Consider the following 17,950-nt stretch of genomic DNA (forward strand, 5'->3'; position numbering starts at 1 on the left):
GGAGCAGGAATTATTAAAAAGCATGAAGCACTTTTGTAATTGAAGAAAAACCCACTTACGTCTTCAAAGTAGCAGGTGATAAAGATCAAAGCTGTACCCTCAAGTATCTCTTTTTATTCAACCCCTTGTTGAAGCAAAACTAGATGGCAAAGGACTTGTTTTGATTATCTTTTTTCCCATTTTTTGGAACCCAATCTGTGAGGTTTTTTTTCCTCCATTCGCCTTGCATTCTTATTTTGCCTCTTCCTCGTGCTCTTTCTTCTCTATAATTGCTGATCGTTATTCTCTTGGAAAAAATATTCTGCCCCAACTTCAAAACAAGAAAAAAACACACCAAGAATGTGGTCTCTGTTCTCTTGGCCTTTAAAAAAAAAATTGGGATGGAGCCAATCATGTTAGTCTCTCTCTTCCAAGTGATGCATGATTCTGCAATCTTGGAAATAGGGAGAAAATTATCCTCAGCAGAAACATGATTAATTCTTGGAGATGTGGAGAGAGAAGTATGCAGAAGTTGCTTCCTCTCTTGATTGAATCCCTTTCGGACCTCAGATTTCAGTGGATTTTCCCCACATGGTTTTGCAGTTCTAAAGGATTTAGAATAGAGTAGAATATAGAGTAGAGTAGAATAGAATAGAATAGAATAGAATAAGAGTTGGAAGGGACATTGGAGGTCTTCAACCCCCTGCTTAGGCAGGAAACCCTACACTATTTCAGACAAATGGTTGTCCAATCTCTTCTTAAAAACTTCCAGTGTTGGAGCATTCACAACTTCTGGAGGCAAGTTGTTCCACTGATTAATTCTTCTAACTGTCAGGAAATTTATCCTTAGTTCTAAGTCGCTTCTCTCCTTGATTAGTTTCCACCCATTGCTTCTTGTCCTGCCCTCAGGTGCTTTGGAGAATAGCTTGACTCCCTCTTCTTTGTGGCAGCCCCTGAGATATTGGAAGACTGCTATCATGTCTCCCCTAGTCCTTCTTTTCATCAAACTAGCCATGCCCAGTTCCTGCAACCGTTCTTCATATGTTTTAGTCTCCGGTCCCCTAATCCTCTTTGTTGCTCTTCTCTGCACTCTTTCTAGAGTCTCCACATCTTTAATAGGTCCTTTGCTTCTTAATAAAAATAAGGTTTTCAGGAAGGCAATTCTGCAGCCAGAAATCACAACTGCTTTTTTCCATTGAACAGCAAAATACATTCAACCATATCTATTCTGCTGAAAAATATCAATTCCCACAAGCCATAAAGCTCCATATACTGTTTTGTACACTGCTTTGGAAAGCAATTCACTTTTAATTTTATATAATAATATAGGACAAGGTACTGATACAATTAATTACTCTTAATTATCCATCCATTTTCATCTGTTATTAACCATTTCAATATAGATTTAAGGTATATAATGTATTAGCTGGATACCCGTGCTTCATGACGAAAGTATCGGGCTATGCAGGAGAAATTTGGTTCACAATCCGTTGGCTCATTGGTGGTTGCTGATTGAAACACATAAGGGAATATCGCTCCCGCCGCATTGAGTACAGAAGCAGTTCCATAGGTGGAAGGCATAGACATTTTGATGATGTACCGACATTTAGTACTGTAAGGAGTCCCAGGCCACTTCTGAGTGAAGGAGTGGAACATCTGCCAGTTTGAACTGAGGTAATGGAATGTGAGGCAACTGGCAGCTGGAACAGAGTTCTTTTCAGGTGGGAAGGGGGAGTAGAACTTCTTAGCATAGGAGTGTGTTAATTACTGTATAAGAGATACTAATGATCTGATGGTCATTTTGAAAAATCCTTTCTTAGCAAGCACCTAGAAGCCAAGAGGAACGTATGTGCCAAATTGCAAATTTGTAGGCTTTACGGTTCTGGAGGTTTCGAGATGAGTAAGTGGTATTTGGCTTTTATATTCTGTATATAGATAGATAATCCACCTTTAGTTTCTACATAGATTTTAATCTAGTGAATTCACAGCCTTTTGTCTATGATTCTATCTAGATATTTTTTTTCATAGTTTATATATTAGATCATTTTTTCTTATTGTGATAGACACACCTGCTTGTATAGAGGGAGGAGTAAAAAGGTGGTCTAGTTTGGAGTCATTCCATAGGAGGAAGAATCTTTTGAAGCCTTTATCTTCCATTTCCCAAGAGATTGCAGTCAGTCCGGTGAGATTCTTGTAAATAGGTGATCAACAATAAAGAAACTATTTTGTCCTATTCACACGGAGTTGCTCTGGTTTCCCAGAGCAGTGGTTGACAGAAAAAAAAGAAATGAAACTACAAGAAAGAAGTTAAAATAGAGAGATGTCAAAAAAGGAAAGGAAGTCTCAAAAAAAGAGAACAAGTGACAATAGACAGTTTTGAAGTTAGTCTACCATCTTCTTCGGTCCCATAATCACTCTGGGTATGTTGTGTGACCTCTAGAAGATTCCTATATTACTGTATTTCTCAATATTGACAACTGTAAGATGGGTGGACTTCATCTCCCAGAGTTCCCCAGCCAATATGCCAGCTGAGGAATCCTGGAAGTTGAAGTCCACCCACCTTAAAGTTGCCAAGATGAAGAAACACTGCTATAAGGGAAGCAAAGATGTCCATAGGGGCAGGTTGGAAAAAGACAAAATGGCCACTTCAAGTACTCACTGGAAGTCCTCCCATTTTGTTTACATCACATGTTGCACAGGGAGGTAGTAATTTGTTCTTGTGGTTGTGGCCACCATGTTCACTTTCATGATGCTCCCTATGGTTCCTCCTAATGGAAAAGCGGTTTTAGGTAGGAAGAAATAAAAGTTACCCTTCTTCTTAAGTCAAGGAGGCACATTTCGTGGCCTTCTTCACTTGGCCTTAGGGTTGAACTTCAAAAATGGAAGAGAGGGAATCATGAAGAGGGCAGGGGAAAAAAGCTATATTAAATAAAGTTTAATTAAAATATCAAGTAATTACAGAGATTAAATAGAGCAACTAAGATTATGCCTCGTGTATTTCCTCTTTTATGGTATTAAAAATGAGCATTAGGTGGCTACCTTTGTAAAGACTGTAGGGGCCTCACCCAACCTTTTTAGGAATGACAGCAATTTGGGATTGGCCTTTGCACGTCCTGGCACTGAAGAAGTCTGTTTTCTTGGAATAATTTAGCAAGCTTGGATTAATTTAATGAGCATGATGATGTTTATTCATGGAGCTGTGGTTGAAACAAGAACTGCAGGGCTTCCTGGAAAAACTGGGAGTTTTAAGTAGAAAGGATGTAGATTAAATTAATTGACAGTCTTAGGATAACCAGGTCTGTCTGGAATTAAATATAAGAGCAAGTTCTGCATGGGAACTGTGGCTGAACATACATGAAGCAGGGCAAAAATAACATCTGGCTCCCCAATGCTTATATCATGCCCATTTGTCAGATGCAAAGGATCAGGACCCCTTCTTGCCCCTTCTAAGTTGCAGTAGAGAAGATTTATTCAAGCCTATAAACAAGAATCTAGCCAACTAAAGTTCATTACTAAATTGGCATTGGATAAGCATCAGCGGAAGCAAGAGAGGTTAGGCTTGGATCATTTATGGGCAATGTAAGACTCTAAGCTGATGACACATTTCACTCCGCTTCCATTTTTGGCTGCTCTGTTATACCACATTTGCTTATCCCTGTCCTTTATATCTGAAATAGACAGAAAGCTGTGATAGCTAGTTGAACACAAATACAATAGAAGTCTTAAGGGGACATTTGTTTAAAATATGACATCTAAGTAACCTCAAACCACTAATAAAAATAGATGAATGAATAAATATAAATTTAAATTAATGAAAAATTTATTTCCCATAGCTGCCATTTTAGGAAGATGATAATGGCCGTAGGTACTTTGGTTATTTCTTATTACTGGCATTTTCATAATGTAATGCTATGTTATATCCAAATAGTGTAATGTTCCTAATGACCGATATTGGCATTGACATGTTAAAAGTTGTATGGTATTACAGCACTCTGAGTAGAATGCCTCTACCATTTCATGTTACTCCACTTGTTGTTAGTTGTGAAGTCATGTCCAACCCATCGTGACCCCATGGACAATGTTCCTCCAGGTCTTCCTGTCCTCTACCATCCTCTGGAGTCCCTTTAAGCTCACGCCGACTGCTTCAGTGACTCCATCCAGACACCTCCTTCTTTGCTGTCCCCTTCTTCTTTTACCCTCCATCGTTCCCAGCATGAGGCTCTTCTCCAGGGAGTCCTTCCTTTTCATTAGGTGGCCAAAGTATTTGAGTCTCCTCTTCAGGATCTGGCCTTCTAAAGAGCAGTTAGGGTTGATCTCCTCTTGGACTGACCGGTTGGATCGCCTTGCAGTTCAAGGGACTCGCAGGAGTCTTCTCCAGCACCATAATTCAAAGGCCTCCATTCTTTGGCACTCAGCCTTTCTTATGGTCCAACCTTCACAGCTGTACATTGCAACTGGACAAACCATAGCCTTGACTATACACACTTTTGTTGGCAGTGTGATTTCTGTTTTTTAGTATGCTGTCTAGATTTGCCGTTACTCCACTACAGTACTGGTAATTTCTACTTAAAAGAACTAGTGTTAGGTTGATTTTAAAACATGAAGAAGACGAAGGTATTTTAAAAACGGGAAGGGAGAGGAGAGGAGAAATTATCCATCAATATTTGCTGAGAGGGAGTCAAGAGTTCTCAGAGTGTCAGGCTCAATAGTCAAGCCCCAAAACCACACTATGAAATCCAGTTATTTGCTTCCATATAACAGACGGAATCTTGACAGATTAAAGCTATAACCTTCTAACCTAATAAATACTGTATACTCTAGGAGTTTCTAGGGTGTGGTTATCCTGAATCTCTTCCCTCCCCACTTTTCCCCATCTAGCTTGCAATCTTTTAACCTGGGCTTCTGCCTGGAATGTAGTGCCTCTTCCCTGGGGAAACACAGTGATATCGCTGGGAATCCTGCCTTCCCCACTTCTTCTCCAGATGCACATTCCATCTCACAGAATGATCAAGCCATAATAGTGTTGAATGCAAACCTCTTCCTTTTTCTATGCCTTGATCTGTCATGCGTTGCCAAATAGGGCAGAGGTTACATCCCTATGGTTTTTGAATAGATGCCAGTAAAAAAAAGAGGAGCGTGAATGTCCTTAGCTATTCTGCCTTGTTGGTGGTGGTGGTGTTACTTCACTCTATTTAAAGTAAATTAAAAGTAGATGAGATATTGGAGAAAGACGAGATGATCATGAAGAGGTGAATTCACCTTGCAAAAGTCTACAATTGAAATAAGAATAACAGAGTTGGAAGGGACTTTGTAAGTCATCTAGTCCAAACCCCTGCCCAAGAAGACCCAAAACCATTTCTGACAGATGGCAGTTCAGTCTCTTCTTGAAAGCCTCCAGTGATGAAGCTCCCACAATTTCCAAAGGCAATTTCTATTTCACTGCTTGATTGTTCTCACCGTCAGAAAATTTCCCCTTCTTTCCAGGTTAAAGCAATAGCAATAGCAGTAGACTTATATACCGCTTCATAGGCCTTTCAGGCCTCTCTAAGCGGTTTACAGAGAGTCAGCATATTGCCCCCAACAATCTGGGTCCTCATTTTACCCACCTCGGAAGGATGGAAGGCTGAGTCAACCCTGAGCCGGTGAGATTTGAACCGCTGACCTGCTGATCTAGCAGTAGCCTGCAGTGCTGCATTTAACCACTGCGCCACCTTGGCTCTTGAAAGGTTGAATCTCTCCTTGGTCAGTTTCCATCCATTATTCCTTGTCTAGCCTTCAGGTGCTTTGGAGAATACCTTGACCCCTTCCTCTCTGTGGCAGCCCTTCAAATATTGGAATACTGCTATCCTGTCTCCCCTGGTCCTTCTCTTTACTAGACTAGCCATGCCCAGTTCCTGCAACCGTTCATCGTATGTTTTAGCCTCCAGTAACCTAATCATCTTAGTTGCCCTCTGCACTTTTTCTAGACTCTCAACATCTTTTTCATAATGTGGTGACCAAAACTGGAATGCAGGATTCTAGGTGTGGCCTTACTTAGGTTTTATAGAGTAGTATTAGTACCTCCCTTGATCTTGATTGAATCCCTCTCTTAATGCAACTTAGGATTGCATTGGCTTTTTTGGCTGCTGCTTCACACTGTGAAATACGGAGAAATATGCAATAAAGGTGGCTCAGGGGCTAAGACACTGAGCTTGTCGATCAGAAAGGTCAGCAGTTCAGCGGTTCAAATCCCTAGTGCTACGTAACAGAGTGAGCTCCTGTTACCTGTCCCAGCTTCTGCCAACCTAGCAGTTCGAAAGCATGTAAAAAATGCAAGTAGAAAAATAGGAACCACCTTTGATGGGAAGGTAGCAGCGTTCCTTGCACCTTCGGTGTTTAGTCATGCAAACGGAGATGAGCACTGCCCCCTAGAGACAGGAATGACTAGCACATTTGTGCCAGGGGAGCCTTTACCTTTACCTATATAATAAAAGTTTGGTTAAACTTTCTTTGAAAAAACTCTGCCCCCCCCACCAAAAAAGAGAGTTCTCGTACCGCAAATATAGGAGTTTAGGCAGTGATGCAACTATATTTTTTGGAAATTGCCCAATTTCTGCTAGTGTCTTTTTACTGCTTCATTTTGCATACCAAATTTTCATGGGTGCTCTAAATCTAAGTGGAACTTTTCTTCCCTTTTCCTTTTCCCCTCTCACAGAATGGAGGAGATGGCTCTGAAGGCCACGAGCTTTCGTCTCATCCTTTGTTGAAGCGGTCCCAGAGTTATAACCCCGCTACCAAAACCCCAGTGGGACCGCTAGTCCTCAAGAGCGGCTACTGTGTGAAGCAGGGGAACGTAGTAAGTGTTGTTTTGACTTGTCTTTGGTGACCCTTTGTGGTCTTTTTATCTCTCCGGATAGTTTTTAGATGAGATTGTTTCAAGCGACGCTGTTAGGAAATGGTTCTGAGAGAAAATGAAAATGCAGGTAGTCCTCGAGTTATGACCACAATTGTTCCCAACATTTCCATTGCTAAGCAAGGCATTTTTTCAGTCAGTTCTACCCCAACGTAGTTGTTAAAGGACCCACTGCCTCTGGGAGGGTGAAAACAGCCTTACCCAGGCTCTGGAGGCCCTCCGGAGAATTCTAGAAGTCCGGAAGTCTGAAACGGGCCTCCTGGAAGTTCTGGAAGTCCAAAAAACGGGCCCATTTCTGGACTTGCAGAACTTCCCGGAGGCCCGTTGTTCGCTCTTCCGGAGCCTCCACGTGGGCTTTGCACTTACCTGGTATCCAAAATGGGCTGCATGGAGACTCCTGGGAGGGGCAGAGCGGGGTGGGTAAGGCCAGCCTCTCCTTGCAACTATCGGTTCGGTGAAGCAGTTGTAAAATTAGCATTTGGTTCACCTGAACCGAGCCGAACCGGCTGAATGCCACCCCTGGAGGACATGGGAAGTGTTTCAGAAGGGACCCTGCCTAGTTTTTGTTTTTGGATAATAAAAGAACAGGTGAAATACTTTCAGACTTCCAAGACTCTTTGAATATAACTGTACCATTCAAGACCGAGTACTCCAGGCTGTGCTTCCCATCTGACTATTTGGAAGAAATAACAAAGACAACGGGAGAAGACATCCCTCATCTGGAGTTGTCTTTGGATTTGAGCTCACCATCACATGGTTAAAGAGTGTGTGTGTGTGTGTGTGTGTGTGTGTGTGTGTGTGTGTGAGAGAGTGAGTCGGGTGGGATTCAGCTGGTTCGGGCTACTTTGGATGAACTGGATGCTAATTTTACATCTAGTTCGCTGAACTGGTAGTTGTAAGGACTGGCTGGCCCCACTCACTCCACCCTGCCTCTCCCAGGAGTCTCCACGTGGCTCGTTTTGGATGCCAGGTAAGTGCAGGGCCCATGCAGAGGCTCTGGGAGGGTGAAAATGGGAGTTCCAGAAGTCCGGAAACGGGGCTGTTTCCAGCCTCTGGAGGAACTCCAGAGCCCGGGGAAGGCCATTTTCACCCTCCCAGAGGCTCGAGGAAAACTCCAGAGCCTGGGGAGGTGAAAATGCCCCTCCCAGCTGTGGTGCAGGAAGCTGAGTAGGCCACACCCACCATGGCCATGCTCACCCAGCAACCAAGCAGAGAACCGGTTGCTAAAATTTTTGAATCCCACTCCTGGTGTGTGTGTGTGTGTGTGTGTGTGTGTGTGTGTGTCTGCAGGGTGTGGTGATAAAAAGTTAAGATGGAAGCCCCCAAGATGCTTTTTCCCAAAGGCAACTGGACTTCCTTGGTTTTTTTTCTTTTCTTCAAGAACATTTTGCTTCTCATCCAAGAAGCTTCTTTGGTTCCCTTCTTGGATGAGAAGCAAAACGTTTGGAAAGAAAAACAACAAGAAGAAAGTCCGGTTTGCCTTTTGGAAAAAAAGCACCTTTGGAACAACCATGACCTGCCTGGATGAGAATTCTCCACAGACACTTAAGATGGCAGCCCTCACACTGCAGCTGAAGCTGGACCTTCAATCGCACCACACAAACATAAAAACCAATGCAGATTCTTAACAGCCATTCTCAGAATGTCCTCTGTGTTACACAAAGGATTTGGAAGAACAATTTAAAAGCTTTTTACAGGGATTATTCTTGCCTTTCAGAGAAAGAGCTGGAAACGCCGTTACTTCATCCTGGATGAAATGTCTGTCAATTATTACAAATGCGAGCAGGTAAAGAATCCAGACCTTTCACAGCTGTGGTTTGACCCCCATTGTATCTCCTCCCTGGTGGCTGCAGAGAAGATGGCTGCAGATTCTCCCCCTTAGAATCAGGAAGAGGAGTCTTCTCCATGGTCTGCTAAGGCAATTGCATTTTGAGACCAAAGAAGGATATTTATCCTAGGACTGCAGTGGTAAAAATCTGATTAGGGCAGATACAGGGGTTAAAAGTCATGCTGATAACGTGAGAGGTTTTAAAGTTTCTTCAGGATCTTGTCAACAGATCTTATGTTGTTTTATTATTTCATTTATTTTATTCATTAGTTTGTCAAACATGTACAACATAGTTATAAGTTATGAAGATGGACATGAACAAAGGAAATGAATGCAAATAAATGGGGACAGTAGGACAGGGATGGTAGGCACGCTGGTACGCTTATACACATCTCCTTTAATGGACCTCTTAGGAATGGGGTGAGGTCCACGGTAGAAAGTTTAAAGTTGAAGTCGTGGGGGTTTGAGGATGTAAGAATGGAATCAGGGAGAGCATTGACCACTCTGTTGCTGAAGTTATATTTTCTGCAATTGAGTTTTATTTTATTTATTTATTATTTGTCAACAAGTACAAGGAAACAAATATGAAAACACATGGGAAAATGGCACAAATAAATGGATATAAATAAGCAAAACACAGCCATAAACACATAAAAAGAGTACATATAAATGGGGTCAGGGGATGGTAGGCATGTTGGTGCGCTTATGCACCCCCCCCCTTTTAGGGACCTCTTAAGAAACGTGTGAGGTCCAAGGAAAACAGCTGAAGATAAAAGGTATGGGAGTTAGAGGAAATAACAACAGGATCGGGTAGGGTGTTCCACACATTTACTACTCTATTGCTGAAATCATTTTTCCTGCAATCAAGATTCGAACCGATTGCATTTAGTTTGTATCTATTGATAGCCCTCGTGTTGTTGCGGTTGAAGTGAAAGTAGTCATTATCAGGTAGGATGTTATGGCAGATTATCTTTTTTTGGGGTTCAAAAGTTTTATTTCTTTTAAAACAAACATTTCATCATTCCTCAATCAGTAAGACATCGGAGTACAATTTTTTGTGTGTCAAAATAGTTCAAGTTTACCACCAAATTCTTGTCTAGCCTAATGTATACCCCTCCCTCCCTCCCCCCTCCCCCCAACTCCCCTCCTCCTCCCCCCCACCGACTTCCCAGAATCCGTACACGGTATGGATTTTTAACAAACCCAGTCTAAAATCTATTGAGAAAAAAGAAATAAAGAAATTAATGACATCTCTACATTGATCTTAGCTTCTTCTTGCTGAGCTAACTTTAAACAGTTTAAATCATTTCTGATCTTAAGCATAGGCTAACTGGAATTTCTTGGTCCCGTATTTATTTTGTATATAGTCAATCCATTTTTTCCAGTCTCGTTTATCTCTCTCATTTGAGTGATCTTTAAGATATGCCGATATTTTAGCCATCTCGGCTAAGTTTGTAACTTTCAATGTCCATTCTTGAGTTGTAGGCAGGTCTTCCTTCTTCCAGTATTGCGCCACCAACAGTCTTGCTGCCGTTATTAGGTGCAGAATCAAGTTAGTCTCTAGCAGATTATCTTGTGCTCTAAGCTCAGGTCGGAATGTAGACAGCTTAGTTCAAGGTTATCCAGGCCTAAAATTTCAAGCCTGGTGGTAGAAGGAATTTTATTACAAGCAGAGGAGTTTGAGTCCTTCTTGTAAAATACCTCTGGACCCTCTCTAATGCTTTTAATGTAAAGTTTTAGAGCAGTGGTTCTCAACCTGCGGTCCACGGGATACCTGGGGAGCTGTGATGTCATCACGGAGGGTCCACGAAGGCTTGAAGAAATATTATGATTTAAATCTTGAGTTAAGTCTTGGTAGTCCATGGCCATAGTCTGGGGCCACAAACGGTATTTAAAGGGAGTCCGTGGTGAAGAAAACATTGAGAACCACTGTTTTGGAGAAAAAATAATATGATATTTGGAAGAGATTATTCTACACTCTCTTCCTCTGTCGGTGATTAAGTTCATAAAGGATGCAAAGACACGACTGCTTAATTGTGGTTTGGTGATTCAGCAGTAATTGGCTGGATTCTCATAACTTGCTAAGCCATAAACCATTGTTATTACCCCCTGCAGGTGAATTTGTGCAACGGAGTGAATCAAAGCCAAGAAAATCACCTGCTTAGCATAATGTAAGAACTAGCTCTGTAAGAGAGCGCTAAACCGGTCTTAAAATAAAGCCATCACAGTAAAACAAGTTAACACTTAAAAGCAACAAACACCAACATTCATTGTGTAAAGAAAATCAAGCAAAACACTGTTGTTTAAATAAAATGCAAAACTTATGTTTGAAAGTTATTATTGAAGACACTTAGCAAAAAGTTACACTTCTGTTGTACAAAAGTAACAGAAATTCATTTTTTGATCTGATAGTTATTTTGTCCCACATTTGGGGACAAAAATTGAATTCATCTGTTATTTGTGATGAAATTAACTGTAATCCCCCAAAGTTACTGCATTTCCACAGCTGTATCGTCTGACGTGCTAAAACAAAACAATAGATACTAATACTTTATTAAACTTGTATGCTGCTTGACTCCCCTTCACAGAAATATTTTTTTATTAAAATTATTAAAAAGGTTTGCATTATTTTTATTTTATGGGGGCGGGGGAGTCTTTAATAAAAATCATTTTCCACCGAGTAAATACAATACAAATTTTAAGTGAAAAATAAGAGAAATAGAAAAATAATAATAATAGGAAAGTAGAACCTGTGCTGTATTACATCTTAGGCAGTTGTGTTAACCACTAAGCCACAAGGTTCTCCTCCTTTATCTGCTGAGCCAGGGAAATAGGTATGTATTTAGTGTCACAACCCCTGGTATGCCCAAATATGGAAGAAGGCCTATTGCTTCCTTTCTCTGTCTATCGGCTCGTCACAAGAGACCATCCAGACAGAAAGCCAATATTTTTACTGTTGCCTTTGTTACATTTGTGTTGTATTTGTGCTGACAAATAAATAAAGGGAGACTAGTATAGATCTATTTCAAGCTATTTAGCTCTCATCAGCCATACCCTTACTGGGATTAGAACAAAGGCAACAGCAAAAATATTGTTCATTTCTCATCCAAGGAGCTTTGTCACAAATGTGTCCCTCAGTTGCCACCTTATGCTTGCTTGTGCTTTGCTACCATGCGGTGACAGTGCCGTGAATTCTGGAGAGGGTGGATGGAAGGGGGACTGCTTGGGGGAAAATGAAAGTAAATGCTGAATCTCCCTGAGAAGCTGCCTCAAGGTCATCTGGCTGGGAGAAGAAGGCAACTACATACCACCTACGCTTGAACTGACCATTCTGAAAACATCTTGCTCGAACCTGATTGGTCATGAAGGGAAAGGAGTCAGCGATGGGAGGCAGTAAAGGGAGGGAAAAGTTGAATTTAGGGATTTTAGCATGTGATTTTCAGTTCTGGTTTTGCATTACTGCAAAATTACACTTGACTTCTAATAATGTATAAGGGACGTGGTGGCTCAGTGACTAAGATGCTGAGCTTGTCGATCAGAAAAGTCGGCAATTCAGTGATTCGAATCCCTAGGGCCGCATAATGGAGTGAGCCCCTATTACTTGTCCCAGCTTCTGCCAACCTAGCAGTTCAAAAGCATGTAAAAATGCAAGTAGAAAAATATGGACCACCTTTGGTGGGAAGGTAAAAGCGTTCTATACGCTTTCGGCGTTGAATCATGCCGGCCACATGACCACAGAGATGTCTTCGGACAGCGCTGGCTCTTAGGCTTTGAAACGGAGATCAGCACCGTCCCCTAGAGTCGGGAACGACTAGCACATATGTGCGAGGGGAACCTTTACCTTTACCTAATGCAATGTTTCTCAACCTTGACAACTTGAAGATGTCCGGACTTCAACTCCCAGAATTCCCCAGCCAGCAAATGCTGGCTGGGGAATTCTGTGAGTTGAAGTCCAGACATCTTCAAGTTGCCAAGGTTGAGAAACACTGACCTAATGTATACCTTTCTCAACAAATGGAGCCCAGGATCATTTCTATCTAGAAGTTTAAATAGTGGCAGGTCTCACAGGGTCACCTTTATTTATCAGTATTAATATATCAGATGCGTGCATCAATGAATAGCGGCATGCAAAAACGATACAGCAAACGTCAAAAAACTTTGTCCAAAGAGTGTTGCGTGCACTAGAAATTCGCTTGAATAATGAGTCATTTATAAATTTTATTCTTAGCTTTTCATCTACCTTCCAACCCACACAGTATCTGTTCTCACCTGTTGGCTAATTGTGCACTGCCCTTTTGGTTTTGCTTATCTTGTCAGGATAAAGAGCCCTTGCGGTCAATCCTCTTGAAGGATGTTCTGAAGACTCATGAATGTCTCGTCAAATCTGGGTAGGAGCGCTCTTTATATTCGGGTATTGTAGCTTAGTATTGGATTTGTGCTGCCAAATCACTTGCGAAGTGGGTCAGAATTTAGAGGCAGAGGATGTTCTGCTTTGGTGCTGTTGATTGATTGATTGATTGATTTTATTTCATTTATATGCCACCCTTTTCCCCAAAGGGGACTCAGGGCGGCTCACAATTCAAATCAGGGAAGGGGGGTACAGACAGAAAATAAAAAGGCGAAACATAGCAATACATAATTTAAAAACACACAAGAAGTCATACCATTCGAGACGGGGGGCAACAGCTCTTTAGCCCCAGGCCTGTCGGAACAGCCAGGTTTTAAGGGCTTTGCGGAAGGCCTGGAGGGTGGTGAGGGTTCGAATCTCCACGGGGAGCTCATTCCAGAGGGTCGGAGCAGCCACAGAGAAGGCTCTCCTCCGGGTAGTCGCCAGTTGGCATTGGCCGGCTGTTCATCTCAGTTAGAGTGACCATGACACCACGTCATTTCACCGGAGCAAAAATGGAACTCACATTATGTTGCTAGTGGTAGATAGATGAAAGCAGGGATGCTATTTTGCAAAGAGCTTTTTGGTCAGGGGTGGGCTTCAAAAATGTTAGCGACCAGTTCTCTGCCCGGTTTCTGGGCGGGCGTGGCCATGGTCTAGTCCCATGATGATGAACCTATGACATGTGTGCCACAGGTGGCATGTGGGGCCATTTGTCAGGGCACGCAATGCGTTGCCCTGTCAGCTGGCCAGTGTACATGGGCGGCTGGCCCACTGACTTCGGCCTTCTTTTGAGGCTGTTTTTCGCCTTCCGGAGGCTGAAGCCTACGGAGCGTGAAAAACCAACCCTACGGGCAAACCGGAACTTTGGGAACAGATTTCCGGTTTGCTCGTAGGTCCATTTTTTGCCCTCCGGAGGCTTCAGGGAAGCTCCTGAGGCTTCCGGGGAGGGGAGTGTCCGGGGGGGGGGGAGACTGTTTTCGTCCTCCCCAGGCTCCTAGTAAACCTCTGGAGCCTGGGGAGGGCAAAAAAACCACGGCAAAAGTGGGGTGGGGGGGTCATGCGCATGGGTGTAGCACACCGGCACGCACACACCGTGTGCTCCCCCCGTTTTTGGCACGGCAGCCAAAAAAGGTTCGCCATCACTGGTCTAGTTGACTCCTGCACCATGGCAGGGTGGCGTTTTTGCCCTCCCCAGGCTCCGGAGGCTTCTGGAACTTCCAGAAGGCCCATTTTTCATCCTCCCCAAGCTTGGGAGACTTTTCCCGAGCTTCTGGGAAGGAAAAATGGCCTCCCCTAGGTTCCTGAGGCTCCCTGGGGACCAGAAATGGGTCCATTTTTGGACTGTTTTTCTCCCTGTGAACTTCCACACGGCCCCTGCACTTACTTGGCATCCAAAACAGGCTGCATGGAGACTCCTGGGAAGCGGGGGGGGGCAACCAGGAGTGGGATTTGGGGGTTTGCTGAACCATGCAGAATCTTCGCTAGAGGATTGTCTGAACCTGGAGTAGTCCACCCCTGGTTTTAGGGGAACATGGGAGATAATTCTCAAGGTAATTCTGTGGAGTGTTATTTTTAGTACTGTGGTACTTTGGTACTTGTTAATTGGTTCCAGGAGGTGTGATGAGTATCAAAAACCATAAGTACCAAACAAAAATTTCCCATAAGGAATAAGTTAGTGACTCACAAGGCAGCCAACACTGACAGGTTTTAGCTTGTGTGTTGAATACCAAACAAACAATAATTTCTGGGACAAAATTTTGACATCAAAATGTGTTGAATATCAAATTCAATGAGTTTCAAAGCAGTTGAGTATGGAGGTAGTTGAAGGAAAGGCATGAAAAAAAGGAGACTTCCATTTTGTAACCATGAAGGTGATGTCACTAGTAGTTAGGCTTGACTTGAAGGAGACTTTACCTTTCAGGCTTTGTGAGATAGTAATAGCACTTAGACTTACAGTATATACCACTTTACAATGATTTATAGCCCCCTCTAAGCGGTTTACAGAGTCAGCCTATTGCCCCCAACCATCTTGATCCTCATTTTACCCACCTCAGAAGGATGGAAGGATGAGTCAATTGCAATAGCACTTAGACTTATATACTGCTTTACAGTGCTTTCCAGCCCTCTCTAAGCGGTTTACAGCCTCGACCCCAACAATCTGGGTCCTCATTTTAGTGACTTTGGAAGGATGGAAGGCTGAGTCAACCATGAGCCGGTCAGAATCAAACTTCTGGCAGTGAGCTGAATTAGCCTGCAACACTGCATAGTATAAGATAGATTAAGAGAGAGAGAGAAAAAGAGAGCAGATTGAGATATAACAGAAAGATGACAGATGATAGACAGATAACTACAGATAGATTAGAGAGCTAGATATTAATGGATGATAGACAGACAGACAGAAATAGGGAGAGACAAAGAGATAGACATAAAGAGAGAGATAAGACATTGATAGCAATAGCCCTTAGACTTATATACCACTTCACAGTGCTTTACAGCCCTCTCTAAGCAGTTTACAGAGTCAGCCTATCTCCCCCAACAATCTGGGTCCTCATTTTACCCACCTCAGACGGATGGAAGGCTGAGTCAACCTTGAGCATGGTGAGATTTGAAATTTCAGGCTGCCAGCAGTCAGCAGAAGTAGCCTGCAGTACTGCACTCTAACCACTGCGCCACTGCGGTTCATGTACCTGGACTTGTCCCCCATGAGGGGAAAAACAGAAGCAGGTGGGATGTTGTTTGTGTTATTAAGGCATTCCATTTTGCTTCTGGGGCTTCTTGAGCTGAAGAATCATCCCAACGAGAGTCTCAGAAGCAATCTGAATCAAAGTCACCAATTCCAGTTTCAGTTAATATTGAATTAATTCTTTAGAGAAATTGGCATTCAGAAAAAAATGTCCCTGGTATATGCAATTAAGTTTAAGGTTAATATTTCTTTTCTTTTTCTTTTTCAAGTGACCTTCTAATGAGGGATAATCTCTTCGAAATTACAACAAGCTACAGGACCTTCTATATCCAGGTAAAAAATATATTACAATATATGAAACCGGGTCTTGAAAATTTCCATTGTTTGGAAGTTGTTTAAGCCTTCTTCCCTGAAATGTTGCAAATTGTGAAATTTCCAGATGTTGCTGAACTATAACTTTCAGCAGGGCCAATGATGATGGGTGCTGGGATTAACCATTAAAGAAGGGCTACATATTTCCTCTTTTTGATCTTGTGATGACTCAAATATATCTGACCATAGGTGAAAAGTATCTGAATTGGAACCTGAAGTCTGGTCCCAAAAAATAGACTGGAAGAATTATACATTTATTATCTCTTGTTTCTGGTTTTTATTTTTCTCTTTTTGGATTAGCTGATCTTTATGTTTCTTCTAACATCACAGGTTATGCTCTTTTTTTTTTCTTAGAAACATTTCTAGCCATGAATTTTCTGGCTATTTTCTTATTGGTTTTGCATAAGGAATAGAATAGAATCTGGAAGGGACCTTTGAGGTCTTCTAGTCCAGTCCCCTGCTCAAGCAGGAGACCTATACCATTTCAGACAAGTAGCTGTCCAGTCTCTTCTTAAAAACTTCCAATGATGAAGCATCCACAACTTCTGAAGGCAAGCTATTCCACTGATTGTCCGTAGTGTTAGGAAGTTTCTCCTTAATTCCAAGTTGCTTCTCTCCTTGGTTAATTTCCAACCATTATGTCTTTTCTTGCCCTCTGCTGCTTTGGAGAATAATTGGACCCGCTCTTCTTTGTGGCAGCCCCACAAATACTGAAATACTGCTATTATGTCACCCCTAATTCTTCTTTTCTTTAGACTACTAGCCAGACCCAAAAACCTGCAGCCATTCTTCATATGTCAATAACTGCATTTTATCCCTACAACATTTTCTATACTTCTATTTGATTGGCATGTTCAGGTACATAAAGGAGAGCTACAGGGAAGATAGTCCAGAACTATTTTCCATGCCCATGGTCAGCAATGTGGTGGCTCAGTGGCTAAGACACTGAGCTTGTCGATAAGAAAGGTCAGCAGTTTGGCGGTTTGAATCCCTAGTGCTGTGTAACCGAGTGAGCTCCCATTACTTGTCCCTGGTTCTGCCAATCTAGCAGTTCAAAAGCAGGTGAAAATGCAAGTAGAAAAATAGGAACCACCTTTGGTGGGAAGGTAACAGTGTTCTGTGCACCTCCGCCATTTAGTCATGCCGTCTACATGACCACAGAGACGTCTTCGGACAGCGCTTTGTCTTTGGCTTTGTAACGGAGATGAGCACCGCCCCCTAGAGTTGGGAATGACCAGCATATATGTGCGAGGGGCCAACCCATGGCCATAGTATCTAGGACCAAAAATAATGGTTACAACTGACACTGTCTAATTAAAAGAAAAAGAAAAACTTCTTGATAGTAATATTTGTACAACAGAGGAACAGTCTATCTATGGACACCAATTTTCCACTTTTGAGGTTCACAAGAAGTATTTCAATGGTCCCTTGCACATTGCAGAGGATTGAAGGTCCTTGTGGTTTTTTCTGCTCTCTAATTCTGCTTCAGGATGGTTGAGAATCCAACAAAAATTCCCAGATGTTCACAAACAGTATACGCAAATCCACTAGCCAGCTAATTACAAGGTTGTCCTCTCACCGTTTAGAGTTCAAAGGCCCTGCAGAATAACCAGAATAACCTAAAGAGCAGGAAATTGAAGGCATTCCACATTTAGAAAGCAAGGTGTTCTAAATGCAGAGAAGAGTAACTAAGATGGTTAGGGGACTGGAGGCGAAAACACATGAAGAACGGTTGCAGGAACTGGGCATGGCTAGTCTAGTGAAGAGAAGGACCAGGGGAGACAGGATAGCAGTCTTCCAATACTT

The 17,950-nt window shown here is 42.4% G+C and overlaps 1 protein-coding gene across 4 annotated transcripts in view; it reads left to right on the forward strand.

The window, feature by feature from the left end:
* Positions 1-17,950, forward strand: part of PLEKHA2 (pleckstrin homology domain containing A2) — a 106,910-nt gene that overhangs the window by 75,342 nt on the left and 13,618 nt on the right. For all 4 annotated transcript variants that reach the window (XM_087706169.1, XM_087706171.1, XM_087706168.1 and 1 more), the window contains 4 exons: positions 6,674-6,814; positions 8,589-8,657; positions 13,017-13,087; positions 16,042-16,105. In XM_087706169.1, coding sequence (XP_087562295.1) covers positions 6,674-6,814; positions 8,589-8,657; positions 13,017-13,087; positions 16,042-16,105 — 345 coding nt within the window. The remainder of the gene's footprint in view (positions 1-6,673; positions 6,815-8,588; positions 8,658-13,016; positions 13,088-16,041; positions 16,106-17,950) is intronic.

Source organism: Thamnophis sirtalis, unplaced genomic scaffold (assembly GCF_051295495.1).
Source record: "Thamnophis sirtalis isolate CommonGarterSnake01/CBP01778 unplaced genomic scaffold, rThaSir2_p1.2 scaffold_2, whole genome shotgun sequence".
NCBI lineage: Eukaryota > Metazoa > Chordata > Lepidosauria > Squamata > Natricidae > Thamnophis > Thamnophis sirtalis.